This window comes from Varanus komodoensis, unplaced genomic scaffold (genome assembly GCF_004798865.1).
Source record: "Varanus komodoensis strain SLA01 unplaced genomic scaffold, ASM479886v1 scaffold9, whole genome shotgun sequence".
In the NCBI taxonomy this organism is placed as follows: domain Eukaryota; kingdom Metazoa; phylum Chordata; class Lepidosauria; order Squamata; family Varanidae; genus Varanus; species Varanus komodoensis.
In genome coordinates this window covers 6,630,066-6,645,387 of record NW_025336598.1, presented here as the reverse complement: position 1 = coordinate 6,645,387, position 15,322 = coordinate 6,630,066, and the positions used below count along the sequence as shown (strand labels likewise).

Genomic DNA, 15,322 nt, shown 5'->3' with positions numbered 1-15,322 from the left:
TGCGAAGGACTATTAGAAGGGTGAGTGACCAGGTCTTCCTAGGCTAATGGTTGATCAGCTGGTTTCTTCCTTACTGAGAACTCCGCAGCCTCACAGAAATTGTTGGCCTCTTTAGGTCTTTTTTTCTTTTTGAGTGGAAAGCAAAGAGGCAACATCAGCCTAGCAGTACTGGGAAGTTCTAGGCATAAGCCTCATCCCTCCAACACCTTTTAAGCTGCTTTGTTGAATTATTTTGAGATCCTAGTACATCAGATTATTTTATTTTTAAAAGCAGTATTTCTTAATTACTCTCTGCGTCTTAATGAAATGTACAAAATTCAGGTAGGCTTCTGCAAAAGAAGGCTTTAGAGCTTGTCTAAGCTCCAAAAATTACAGTGGTTTAAAGGTAATCAGCAATATTTTGAATTGTGCTTTGAAACAGGGTAGCAGCCAGATGTGACATACTCTTGATGGTTGGTAATTAAAACTGCTGGAAGAAGTTACATGGTTTGGATGCATCTCAGCCCCTCACAGATAATCCTGGATCCATCAGTAACTTGAAGCTGTGAATCACTGATGGATCTTGAAGCATTTTGGGATGCATTAACAGAAGTATTACTTCCAAATCATGAGTAGTAGTTCTTCTATACTCTGCACTAGTCAGACCTTACCTTGAATACTGTGTCCAGTTCTGGGCATCAAGATTTAAGAAAGATGCAGGTAAATTAGAAAGGGTCCAGCAGAGGGCAACAAAAATGATCCAGGGTTTGGAAACACTGCCGTATGAGGAGAGACTGAGAGAACTGGGCATGTTCAGCCTTGAGAAGAGCAGACTGGTGGTCATGGTGGGAGAACATGATATCCCTCAATAAGTACCTCAAAGGCTGTCACAAAAAGGAAGGTCAAGATCTCTTCTTGCTGATGCCAGAATGTCTGATGCAGAATAATCAAGTTGTAATAATCCAGATTCAGGCTGGACATGAGGAGAACCTTCCCCACTGTCAGAGCAATACAACAGTGGAACCAGCTGCCTAGAGGTGGTGGGCTCTCCCACACTAGAGACATTCAAAAAGAAACTGGACAGCCATCTGAGTGGGATGGTGTAATGTGGTCTCCTACAACAGCAGGGGGTTGGACTTGATGGCCTTCATGGCCCCTTCCAACTCTACTATTCTATGATTCTATGAATCTTCAGGGAAAGTGTAATCCCACCTAGAACTAGTCCAATGTTACTTCCCTGGTCAGACCACCAACCATACCTCCATCTTGTCTGGGTTGCACTTCAGTTTGCTGGCCCTATCCAAATACTGATCCTAGATATTGCACCTTCACTGCCTTGCCTGAACCTGATGAGAAGATCCAAACTAGGATCACACCATCAGTTCTTCCCCCTTGACCCCCATTGATACTTCTTCCTCCCCACTGGCCCACTCTTCTGTCTATGTGACAGGACATGAGGCTTGTTGCTAAACTGAGAATTAAAATAATTAAATAATTTAAATGAATAAACATTAAAATAATAATTTTAAACGTGTATAATGCATTAGACTAATAAGTTATTCTCTGTGCTGATGATCTTCTATTGTTTAGTTTGGAACTCCATCCACCTGTTCTGACTTTGTTGAACATGATTAACATATATCTGGTTATTCTATCAAAATTGGAACTTATGCCTATTGGAAATAGTATACCCATAGTGGCAACTTAGACTTTGTGCTTAATCTGTTACCTGGGAATACTTGTCCAAAGAAACAAACAACAAATGAATCCTTGGTACACCTCCCTGTGGTGGCATGATGCCGAAGAACACCACAGTTCACTCTGCAAGTGTTTACAGAATTAGTCCTGTAGGCACTTGCAAGGATCAACTGTTGACAATCATGCAACACAGCTGGGAGCCCTGGAAGACCCAATGAAGGCTTCCCCACACTGCTTACATTTGCTGTTCTTGCGACTATATCCAGTCTTGCCTTGCCTCTCCTCCTGCTTCTACCATTTATTTATTAATTTATTACTATAGTTTCATTCTGTGCATTAGCCAGAATGTCTCTCTGTGTGGGTTACAAAATATAATAACAATATACATAGTAGAACATGATATAAACCGACAATTACATTACAACAATAAAATCACATTGCTTTCAGCTGAACCCTATTTCAGTTTTGTTCCTTATTTATAATGGTGTGGTGGGTGGGGATGGCTGTATCACACAATAACAGTAAAATTTTAAAACAAGCTTATGGGGGTGGGGGTGACTTACACACTCTGAATTGACTTATAGACCATCCCAAGTAGCCATAGCTTGCTGTAGGTTTTAGAACACCTGTGTGTTTGGTCAGAGTCATCCTGAGTTTTCTACTACCAAGTTGGTACGCTCTCTATGCTGCTGGATTACTCGCAAGAACCAGATAAACCAAAGAGCCAAATGGGCTCTTTGTTCAATAGAAAAGGGTGACTGGGGCAATAATGTCAACTTTCTAAGTCATCGTTGTATCCCTAAGAGTGACAGGACCACCATGGATACTAACTGGAAATCCTTTGCCCCACATTCCCCAAGAGCTTTCAGGAATTCAGTGGGATACATTTGCTTCTGAGGACAAACCATTTTGATATGTCGACCACTTTACAAAGGGGTGTGGTCATTGTGAAAATAGCTTTCAAGAATCCTCTATTTTATAAGGTCAGATAACTAAACAAATTATATAGAGTCTAATCTAAAAATAATTCAAAGATATGCAAATCTGGTATAGACAAAATAAGTAATATATCATTTGTACAAGTGCTATAAGTGAATCAGGAATTACCTAGAAAATTATTAGATAGATAAAGGAACCCTCCAGTATGAGAAATGGCACGCCAATGCATACCGTTGCTGGAGAAATGAGCAGGAGAATGTTATTGCTCTCATGTCCTCCTCATGGACTTCCCAGAGACATCTGATTATCCACAGAGGGAAAAGAATACTGGACTAGGTGGCCATTTGGTCTGATTCAGCATGCAAAGTCATTGTAGCATAGATTAGGCTCGTTCATGGATATTCTTCTGAGGGAACCTCTCTTCCCAATTATTGATAAACAAGGATCTGAAAATACCTTTGTTTTTGGTAATCTACATCCTGGCTGCCACTAACAGATTCACCACCAAATGCATATTTTCCTGCTTGACAGAAGTCCATTCCCAAAATAAATCAGAAGTGCCATTCTATGAGACAGAGCAGTATCTTTCCCCAGAATTCCAATATTATTTTCTCTACATCAAGCCACAGTGGTCTGATCCTTCCACATTGCCACTGCATCTGAGAGGTAAAAGAATCAACAAATCACTTTCTTGTATTGATCTATCTTTACCTGACAGCACCAGGGGGAGATGCAATCATGACAAGGCTGCCATGAGAGGGGTCTATTACTGGATAACTGTGTTGGGATTCAGGACTAATTGGGAATTCTAATGGTGTACCATCCTCCAATAACTCCCTGAGTGAGCTGATAGAGATGGCTTAGGACATAGAGGTTATGCCCCAATTAATTCTTCAGCATTCATGCTGAGGCCTTCTTGTCAGGTACAACCCAGACCTTTTTGGCTTCCATGGTTAGCATGGGCCTGTCCCAGTTTGTTATGGCCCTAAACATGCTGGATGTATACTTCTATACTAGACTGGATTCTGGTGACATTGTGATGAATGCAATTAATATGAAATGTGAAATATTGTCAGGGTCAGATCACTACCTGCTCAGGGCATATATAAGGCAGGCTACTTCCTTCCACCATAGTTGTGCATTTTACAACAGTTGGTACCTGAAGATTCTATTGATCCTGTCTGTTTCCATGATGCTCTGCAGCATGGTGCAGGAGATTATCAGGATGGCGGTGGCGGCTAACTGGAACAATTGGATCCCTCTTTTCAAATCTTTTAGAAGAATTGCTCCTTAATATACTGGACAGCTGAGAACTATAAAGCAGGATGAGATATTGCTGAAGGAAAAGTGGTGTAAGACTCACACTGACTCTCATCCAGGAAGGCACAGAGTGTAAATGAATGCCAATGTGGTCACAGTGATGGCAGCAGAGAAACATTTTTCTCCTCCAGCATTGGACCACCCAAACTGCATCCAGATGAACTCTTCAACTCTTCTAACAGGCCCCCAAATATGATGCACCAGACAGCAACCAACTATAAGCCAGTATGTAGGAGCTACTTTATCTTTGTTGATAAAGTAGCTCAGCCTAGTGTCAGCCTTGGACATAACAATTCAATTAAATCTGTAGCAGAGAAGTCCTAGAAGCAACCAGACCTAGTTGCTATATAAGGATATAAGAAAAGCCATGCTGGATCAGACCAATGGCCCATCCAGTCCAGCATTTCATTCATATTACTTCTGCTAGCAATGTGCTTGCCCAGACACACTTAGTACATACCTACGTAATACACACACAATTCACACATTCATAAATAATCTGGAATTAGGAGTGAGCATTGAAGTGGCCAAGCTTGCTGATGCATCACATTGTTTATGACAATTAAAACAAAAAGGAATTGCGAAGAGCTCTAAAAGGCTTGCTCCAAACTGAATGGGCACCGAGTGGCAAATACTGTTCAGTATAAACAAAAGTGAAGTGATGACATTGGGACAAAAAAAGCAAAGCAAAATCTCAAATTCAAGTATAAACTGATGGGATCAGTGACCAAGAAAGAGATCCTGAGGCTGTGCTGAACAGCTTGATGAAAACATTTTAACTGTGTGCAGCTGCTGTGAAAATAGCAAATTCTCTGTTGGGCAGAATTAGGAAAGGAACTGAAAAAAAACTGCCAAGATTATGCTGGACTATTTAACAAAGAAACACATTCAACTAAGTAAAGGGAATTTTTTACAGCATTTATCAACCTCTGGTAACTTATTTGTTCAAGGAATTCCAGGTACTTTGGAACAGTGGTTTCAATGCAGCAGGCAGGGGGCCAGTTTACCCTCAGGGACCTATTGCTTCAAGGTTCCTCAAGTGTAGTTCTGCATTCTTCTCAGTTCTGGGGCACAGGGAGGGAGGGAGGGAAGGCTTTCAGAGAAAAGACTTAGCAGGGGCCTGTGTGGACCTGGTGGGAAGGCCTCATAGGATGATACCACTATCTATGGTATCTTTCTGGCATGATTGCCCGAACTGGGAATGTGAATTGAGACTGATGGGGCCTTGGAATGCTTTTAAACACAGCACCGCTCTTCAATAAGCAGTCAGTAAATGCTTTTATAAGTTCTGTGCTTGGCAATGGTAGTGCTTTCTATACGGGATTTCCCTTGGAAGCTTCAGTTAGTGAAACATGTGACTGCCTGATAATTTAAGACTATTGGGTGGTATAGGGATATTTATCCTGATCTGAACTGATGACAAGTCTGCTTTCAAGCCCAATTAGGCTGCTAATTTAAAATATCTTCATGGTCTGAAACCCAGATGTCAGATTCAGAGAGTGCCTCTCTCTATATCAGTCCCTATGGGTGCAGTGGGGTGGTAAAACAGCTGATGGGAATTAAAACTGAACCTTTGCACCACAACAATGATACTTCATGAAGCTGGTATGGCTCTTATAGAATATACAAAATAATTTTGTCAGAACTTTTAAACAAGTGTTTCTAATATATAAGCAGCCCCTTAATTTGGCCAAGTGTTCAGAGTTATTTTCGTTGCACATCTAGGATTTTTAAAAACTGTAACATGCTCTAAGGACAAGTCAAAATAAAGTATACAGCAGTAAAAGTAAAGGTAAAGGTTTCCCATTGACATTATGTCCAGTCATGCCTGACTCTAGGGGGCGATGCTCATCTCCGTTTCCTAGCCGAGGGAGCCAGCGTTTGTCCGCAGACGGTCTCCGTGGTCATGTGGCCGGCATGACTAAACACTGAAGTGCACGGAATGCTGTTACCTGCCCACTGAAGTGCTACCTTTTTATCTACTTGCATTTGCATGCTTTCGAACTGCAAGGTTGGCAGGAGCTGGGACAGAGCAACAGGCACTCACCCCGTTGTGCAGATTCGAACCGGCAACCTTTTGATCAACCAGCCCAGCAGCACAGAGGTTTAAACCACTGCACCACCTGCAGTCCCATACAGCAGTAGGAGTGACTATATAGTAAAGACCACTAGGTTTATCAGCATTTTATTATTTTAAGACCTGAATATTCTATTAAACTATGGCAATGTTTTAAGTATAAACTTCCAAAAGAACTGACACCTTAGAGGTATATAATTTGTCAAATGTGAGAAAAAGCCAGTAAGGAATGCTTGAGTCACATCATCTGAAAGCATTAGCTCTGAGTTGTGAGGGGCCCCAATTCCAACTATGTTTATACCTGCTGTAAACAAGGCTTCTGTTTCTGCTTTGCAATTTTAGCTTAGCTTGCAAACCATTCAGAGGTCTGCCTTTGATAAACTAGCAAAAACCCATTGGTGATTCCTAAACTTACAATGTTTTAAATCTTTTATATTGAAGAACTTATTGAATGCACACTAAGAAGCCATCAGAGAGGAGGAGGAGTGGGCAAGTGTTGGCAAATTCATCTTAAACAGCACATGGCCAATTAGCCGGTAGTTTCTGCAAGGCTAGAGTTATCTTCTCACATGTAAAATGGTCACCACTGGACCAAGCAGGCTTGTAGGAGTGTGTGCACATGTACCTACCCAGTCTTTAAAGAAGATCAGGATTCAAAGACCAAGGAAACACATGAACACATTCAGACTAAATTGCAAATGAGAAACTTAGAGAAACTATTGGATGTGTTTACTGTTTGTGTGATATGTAATTGTCAAGAATTTTGCAAATGAATGGAATTATTAATGCTTCTTAAGTTGAAGTGTTTTGATTTTCATCCTCAAATAAATATTACAGTCTTGTTGATATGGACCATAGCCTGCAATTTGCATTTTCTTCTTCTTCCTCTACTTCATTATTGCTATTATTAGTTATTATAAAAATAAATATGTTAACATCTAGCAAAAATGTCATTGTTTCTTACCTGAGTTAGCTGGTAAGACTGCAGATGATAAAATGGAAGTTTCCTTTAAAACACACACATGTGCATGCACACACACACACACACAAACACACAAAACACAAACAGAAAGAGAATGTGTTACAATGATGAGTTTCTTACAAATCTTGCAACAATGAAAATAAAGATTTGATATACTGTTTATGCCTAGGTGAAAGATGGGTCATTCTAAATTCTATACCATAGCTGAATACTTTACACCAACATTGGTGTTCCTTAAGAACTGGAAGATAATCACCATTCAGCAAATGGTTTTTACATGTTTATTACCTAATGTGATCATAGGTAACTATATAAGCATATATTAGAACTATATAAGCATATATTGGTATATGCATATTCAAATATATCTTCTGCTTTTATTATTATTGCATAGGGACAATGGTTGAATGTGTTTCCAAAGTCACCCTAATCCATATGTCTTTTGCTTAATATTAATAAAAATAGAGAGAGGGAATTTGCAGGAAATAATTCAGGACAGAAGAGGTATGGACTTAACCCTTCTCATGTTTATTGAGTCTTCTTTGAAAATGCCACTTTTAGTTTATATTCAGTTAGCATAAATCAAATATGGATAAATCAGGGTTCAGAATTAACTGTAGATCTCTCCCTGTTAACCAATACTATCCTGAAAGGGAAGCTGGAGAAGCCTCTGTTAGCTGATCCCAAGGGCTACTTCAGCACTTCAGAGGTGGCTTTCAGCAGTACTCACCACCTAGCTGCAAGAGTGGCAGAAGGATTTTGTCACTCCTGTCACACAGTTCACTTTTCATTGGGCTTGATCCAAGATGGGTCAGTTCAGGTGACACAACAGTCCATCATGGATCAAGCAACTCCAGCTACAAGTTGGGGATTGTCAGGGTAGCTTATAAATAACAAAATAAGCCATGCTGACAAATGTGTCCCAGGTTTCCACATAAGCCATAGTGAACAGTCATGTTTTGCAAACCCAGTTACCATCTGTTACCTCTGACAACACAATTTACATCTTACCCCCTCCACAGCATATGTATATAAATCTGCCAATTTCAGTTTAACATTTCAGACATCTAAAGAATTGGTGAGTGTTTATGGAAGTTTATGCCACAATTTGTTGGTCTTTACGGTGCCAAAAGACTCTCGTTTAACAAGGCAACCCCTGTGGAGTTTTCTTTATGAGATCCTTGCATATGTTATGGCCCAGCTCTAATGTTATAAATAGATTCTAGTGTTGAGTTCTCACACAATTAAGTCCTAAGAGCAGAGAGGGAGGGGTTGAATTTGTATAATGCAGTCCGAACTGTGGCTGGGATGGATACTTTGTGTGTGTCATGCTTTCAACTTTTGTGGTGGCAGTGGGGTGCTTGTTTTCTGCAAAGAGGTAGCTCATCTGAAGCCTCCTACTTTAGAATCTCAGTATATGCTTTGCCAGCCTTGCTTCTTGATCCTATGTGATTGTAAAAGAATATTGTTATAAGTCACAAAGAAAAAGCATTCTGTATATTCTCAGCAAATGGTGATATGATTGCACAGGTATGTCTTTGGTGATTGTTTGTAGATGTAGATTCATGGAGGTTCTATCTATGAGATACCTTTGCAAAATCAAGGGAATTCTAATGTTTAAAAACACCTTTGGTTTAAGAGAAGGGTTAAGACATATTCCCTTTGTCGTTCAAATCAAGTCCTTTTCCTCAGCAGATTGGAAGAACATTAACTCACAGGACACTAAAGAGCAATAGCCAACTAACTGCATACACACCTGTTTCCCCTATATACTTTCAGTCGGGCTATTGAGAGTGAGGTACATAAATAGTGACAAACTGCATACTGGAAAGAGGAGAAAGATTTTGATGGTACATGTCATGAAATACAACACTGAAGGCAGACATGGGACTTTTCTATAACAGGCTGCATCTACTTTTGGTTTTGTCACAATACTGAGATCTGAGCAACACACAAGAGCTCTTCCTTGCCTGCTTTTCCTCTACAAATCCTTAAATGCAGCTGTACAATAGCAGAGTGGCTATAACCTGAAGAAAAGCTGGGTTATTTCTGAAGGGCCAGTGTTACATAAATGAAATGATAGGTTATGGTATTCATCATTGTACAAATTGTGAACATTTATTTTATCAACTAAACAGCAAAGACCTTTAATTTCCAAGTCATGGACAAACACTCTTCTCAATAGCTACCAGCTTCTGGAAAGTTCTAGAAACCAATAATTTTTACTGGCTTGGGAAAGTAATTTTGAAAAATAGAATTTCTGTTTGACTGTACCTAAAGTAGAAATGTATCTTAGTGACCTAGTGAGAAATGTATCTGAACGACCAATAATGGAGAAGGAATTTGTGATGCTATTTCACATTGTATGGGGGAGGAGAGGAAAATTGATCTCACATTTTTGGTGGGTAGTTGCTGCTCCCTTGGGAAGGGTTTATAGATGTTATTTCTTCTGGTTTTTTCCTGTGATGGAGGATGATTTTGTGATTTCATTCTCAGGCATTGTGGGGCAGGGGAAAGATGGCAACCACCACAAACATGTGGCAAAACATGTTCAGTAACACTGAAATTAGAATATTCTGAGTCCTGCAATGGTAGTCAGGTAAAGTTAAGAGGTGATGTTTGCTGTTGAGGTTGTTATATAAATCCACCCTGTTTACAAACTTTTACTTCTTTGTACAAACATGCCTCTACTAGTTTGTCCTCCCCTTCATGGATCACTGCCTTGTCATGGCGAAGGGGATTGTGTAGCTCAATAAAGAGATGAGCTATGCCACGCAGGACCACCTAAGACAGACAGGTCATACCAGAGAGCTCTGACAAAAGCTGATCCACTGGAGAAGGAAATGGCAACCCACTCCAGTATCCTTGCCATGAAAACCCCATGAACAGTACCAAAAGGCAAAAAGATATGACGCCAGAAGATGAGCCCCTCAGGTCAGAAGGTGTCCAATATGCTACTGGGGAAGAGCGGAGGGCTAGTACTAGTAGTGCCAGAAAGAATGAAGCGACTGGGTCAAAGCCGAAAGGACACTCAGTTGCAGATGTATCTGGTGGTGAAAGGAAAGTCCGATGCTGTAAAGATCTATACTCCATAGGAACCTGGAATGTAAGATCTATGAATCAAGGCAAGCTGGATGTGGTCAAACAGGAGATGACAAGACTGAACATCAACATCTTAGGAATCAGTGAACTAAAATGGACAGGAATGTTGTGGTTGTTGTTAGTCGTGAAGTCATGTCCAACTCATCGTGACCCCATGGACAATGCTCCTCCAGGCCCTCCTGTCCTCCACCATCTCTGGGAGTCCACCCAAGCTCACACCAACCACCTCAGTGACTCCATCTAGCCACCTCATCCTCTGCTGTCCCCTTCGTCTTTTGCCATCTATTGTTCCCAACATTAGACTCTTCTCCAGGGAATCCTTCTCATTAGGTGGCCAAAGTATTTGAGTTTCATCTTCAATATCTGGCATTCTAAGGAGCTGTCAGGGTTGATCTCCTCTAGGACTGACTGGTTTGATTGCCTTGTGGTCCAAGGGACTCGCAAGAGTCTCCTCCAGCACCACAATTCAAAGGCCTCAATCCTTTGGCACTCAGCCTTTCTTATGGTCCAGCTTTCACAGCCATACGTTGCAACTGGGAAAACCATAGCCTTGACTATACACACTTTTGTTGGCAGGAATGGACAGGAATGTTGTTGGACAGGAATGGGTGAATTTAATTCAGATGACCAACACCAAAAAATTGTGTCCTTATCATCATGGGGGATTGGAATGCTAAAGTAGGAAGCCAAAAGATAACTGGAATAACAGGCAAGTTTGGCCTTGGAGTACAAAATGAAGCAGGGCACAGGCTGTAGAATTTTGTCAAGGGAATACAATGGTCATAGCAAACACTCTTTTCCAACAGCCCAAGAGATGACTCTACACATGGACATCATCAGATGGTCAACACAGAAATCAGATTGACTATGTGCTCTGCAGCCAACGATGGAGAAGCTCTATACAGTCAGTAAAAACTAGACCAGGAGCTGACTGTGGCTCAGATCATGAGCTTCTTGTTGCAAAATTTAGGCTTAAATTGAAGAAAGTGGGGAAAAGCACTAAGCCATTAAGGTATGACCTAAATCATATTCCTGATGAATATACAGTAGAGGTGACAAATAGATTTAAGGAATTAGATCTCATAGACAGATCGCCTGAAGAACGATGGATGGAGGTTCACAACATTGTACAGGAAGCAGCAACAAAAACCATCCCAAAGAAAAGGAAATGCAAGAAAGCAAAATGGCTGTCTGAGGAAGCTTTACAGATAGCTGAGTCAAGTGCATATAGTCAAGGTTATGGTTTTCCCAGTTGCAATGCATGACTGTGAACGCTGGACCATATGGAAGACTGAGTGCCGAAGAATTGAGGCCTTTGAACTGTGGTGCTGGAGGAGACTCCTGCGAGTCCCTTGGACTGCAAGGCTATCAAAACAGTCAGTCTTACTTTGGCCACCTAATGAGAAGGAAGGACTCACTGAAGAAGAGCCTAATGCTGGGAACAATTGACGGGGAAAGAAGAAGGGGATGGCAGAGGATGAGGTGGCTAGATGGAGTCACTGAAGCAGTCAGTGTGAGCTTAAGTGGATTCCGGGGGATGGTGGAGGACAGAAGGCCTGGAGGAACGTTGTCCATGGGGTCGCGATGGGTCGGACGCGACTTCGTGACTAGCAGCAGCAACAACAACAACATCTAGGTTGAGGAAGGTACAGCAGTGGCAGTGGGTGGGATCCATTGAGAAGAAGCAAGTTGAGTGACTTGCCACAGCCAAAGGACTGCAGTGGTGGCAGCAAGAAGGATCCAGCTGTTCAGCCCCGTTTTTTCAAGCAGAAGTAAAGCTGAGCAGCCCCTTCCCCACTATATGCCAGCTCCCCAGTCCGTGAACGTGAGTTGGTCAGGTAACATGCAGCACAGCATGGCAGCTTTCTCCAGTATTCCTGCTGAACGTGGAGAGAGGCTGATGACTTCTGAACAAAGTGCTGCTTGGGTCATCATGAAGCAGAAGTGGACTCTGGGGGATGGTGGAGGACAGGGAGGCCTGGAGGAATGTTGTCCATGGGGTCACGATGGGTCAGACACGACTGCGTGACTAGCTACAACAACAACAAGCAACAGTTTGTCCTGGTCTCTTATATATTTAATGGACACAACAGATACTTTGCATAAAAAGATATTTCTGGTTCCTGAGTCCTAGCAGAACAAGCTGTCCTAGCTGTTCTAGGGCCTCTGGGATATAAGCAGCCAAGCTCCCAGGGAGTGAGTGACCAGAGAGAGCAAATAGGGAGAACAAACAGGAGTCTGGCAGAAGAGGAGTAGAAGAGGAGACAGAGGCAAGCAGAGGCAAAGCAGAAACAGGCTTGCAGTAGACCAACCAAAAATCTTTTGTGTTTCTAAGAGACAACTGAAGGGAAGTTCCCAGATTAGCTGGCTGCTGATTGCTGATTAACTAAAACATAGAAACAGAGCAAGTCAGAAGGGGTCTCTCGGGCCATCTAGTCTGACCTCCGGCACCAGCCGGCTCTGCTCACGACATGCCCTCCATGTGCATGTCCAGCCTATCTTTGAACACCCGCACCGATGGGGCCTCAACGACCTCCTGTGGAAGCCCATTCCGTACCCTCGGGGTCCTAACTGTCAGGAAGAGCTTCCTGGCATCTAAAAGGAACCTTGGTTCCCTGAGTTTGCTCCATTGGAGTGCGTCCTGCCTTCCTCTGCAAGGGAGAACAGGTCTCTACCCATCTCTGTGACATCCCCACACATACCTGTACATCGCCAACATATCCCCTCTGAGTCTCCTCTTCTCCAGGCTGAAGACACCCAGTTCCCTCAGTCTCACCTCATACGGCTTCCCCTGCAAACCGGCCACCAACCTTGTGGCCCTATGCTGCACTTACTCTAACCTGGCTATATACTTACTGTAATGAGGGGCCCAAAACTGAGCACAATACTCCAGTTGCGGGCACACCAGAGTTGTATAGAGTGGTAGCAATAACATCTACAAGCCACACTTCTGGCTATACAACCAAGTGGCATTCGCCCTCTTGACCACCGCATCACACTCCTGACTCATGTTTAGCCTGCAGTCAACCAGTACCCCGAGGTCCCTTTCACAAGTGCTGCTCTCCAGCCACTTGTCCCCTAACCTGTACTCATGACACCTATTCCTATGCTCCAAAAGTGCAAGTGATCACCCCTTCTTCCATGTCATTTATGAAAAGATTAAACAGGATCGGCCCCAGGACAGAGCCCTGGGGGACCCCGCTTGTCACTGGCCGCCATCCCGATGAGTCCCCACTAATGGTTACCCTCTGCTTTCGGTCAGTCAACCATGTCCTAATCCATCGGACAGTGCATTGGTCTATCCCAGAACTCCTCAGTTTCTCAGCCAGGATATCATGGGGCACTTTGTCAAAGGCCTTGCTGAAATCCAGGTATACCACATCCACTGCATCCCCTCCATCTAGCCATCTCGAAACCTTGTCATAGAATTCCACAAGGTTTGTCTGGCAGGACCTGTTTTTGCGGAAGCCGTGTTGTGTGGCTGTCAGTCTCCCTTCCCTATCTAGCATCACTAGATCTCTCTCTATTATGAGCCTTTCCATTGTTTTTCCTACAATGGAGGTAAGGCTAACCGGTCTGTAATTCCCCATGACCCTTCTACTACACTTGTTGAAAATTGGGACCACTGATGCCACCCTCCAGTCCTCTGGAACTTCACCTGTTCCCCACGAGGCCTCAAAAATGAAGGCCAGCAGGCGTGAGAGAACCCCTACCAACTCTTTAAGTACTCTTGGGTATAACCCATCAGGGCCTGGTGCCTTCATAATGTCCAATGCCCTGAGGAGCCCCTCAACTTCTAGGGGGGTGACTCTAATCTGTGCCCCTGAGTCCCCAGGCTCATCTAATCTCCTATGTGGATCTCCCCTGTCCTGCTTTGGGGAGAACACAGAAGCAAAATAGTCATTTACCATCTGTGCCTGTTCTCTCGCATCAGTCACTGGATCTCCTTCCTCCTTATTTAGTGGTCCCACTACTTGTCTCCCTCTTGCTATTTACATGCTGATAGAAGCCCTTTTTGTTGCTCTTGATATTCTTGGTAAGACACAGCTCGTAATCAGCCTTAGCCTTGCGAAGAATCCTTCTGCAACAGGTCTCCTCCTCCTGGTATACCCTTTTGTCTATTTGTCCCAGAACAGAGTGGAGCAGAGCAGAGCAAGCTGTCCCAGCAGGTCTAGGGCATCTGGGATATAAGCAATCAAGCTCCCAGGGAACGAGTGACTAGAGCAAGCGAATAGGGAGAGCAAACAGGAGTTTGGCAGTTGAGGTCAAGAGCGAAATCCCTAACATTTTTTCCCACTTTGTTTTGCTTCTTTGCAGTGGTGCCTTGGCTCACGAACACCTTGGTTCACAACCAAATCAGGTCATGAACAAAAATTTCATGAAAATTTTGACTTGGGTTGTGAACTCCGCATTGGGTTACAACCAAGATCGTGGCCATCTCCCCGCCCCCCGCCCCCCCTAAGTGGGGAGAAAGCCACGATCACAGTTGTGTTTGTGCAGGGAAGACATAGAGGAGCTGATGACAGAAGAACTTGCTGAACTCCAGCGTGAGCAGCAGAAGGCACTTGCTGAGGAGGATTCCACTGAGGAAGAGGAAGACAGGGAGGAGGTTAGCAGTGATGTGATACAATCCATTATGGAAAAATGGAAGGAGTGCCAGGATTTCTTTGAGAAGCACCACCCCAATATAACTATAATGAACAGAGCGTTGAATCTGATGAACGATAATGTGGTCTCTCATTTCCGGAGGGTTATGCAGCGCAGGAAAAAACAAGTGACTATAGACAGATTTTTCACCAAAATTGACCCTGCAGCTAAGAGACAAAGAAGAGAGGAAACCCCTGAAAGAAATCTCCCCAGTGTCCTTATGGAGGGGGACTCTCCCTCAAAACAATAACCTCCCGCCTCCTAGGTTAGTGTTCTCCACTGTACTGTACAGTTCTTTGTCACTTGTTGTTCTTTGTCACTTTGTTTCAAATTTTTCTGATAAAAAATAGTTACAGAAAGGATTAACCTTATTTACATTGAACCTTATGGGGAAATTTGACTTGGGTCACAACCAATTTGGGTCACAACCAGAGTCGTGGAACGGATTAAGTTCGTGAGCCAAGGTACCACTGTATTTCACCTTCATTCCTCCCCCACATGCACGCACGTGCATGCACACACATTTTCTTCCTTGTAACACACTCCCACTTACTAGTAGGGCTGTGTTGCTAACCTTT

General features: G+C 43.0%; 1 protein-coding gene across 8 annotated transcripts in view; it reads right to left on the bottom strand.

Moving 5' to 3' along the window:
- DOK7 (docking protein 7) overlaps positions 1 to 15,322 on the bottom strand; it is a 71,744-nt gene that overhangs the window by 13,270 nt on the left and 43,152 nt on the right. For 4 of the 8 annotated variants that reach the window (XM_044418488.1, XM_044418490.1, XM_044418491.1 and 1 more), the window contains exon 8: positions 6,978 to 7,020. The exons of 1 other annotated variant lie outside the window; for it this stretch is intronic. In XM_044418488.1, coding sequence (XP_044274423.1) covers positions 6,978 to 7,020 — 43 coding nt within the window. 3 more of the 8 variants (XR_006413562.1, XM_044418493.1, XM_044418494.1) reach the window with 3 other exon arrangements.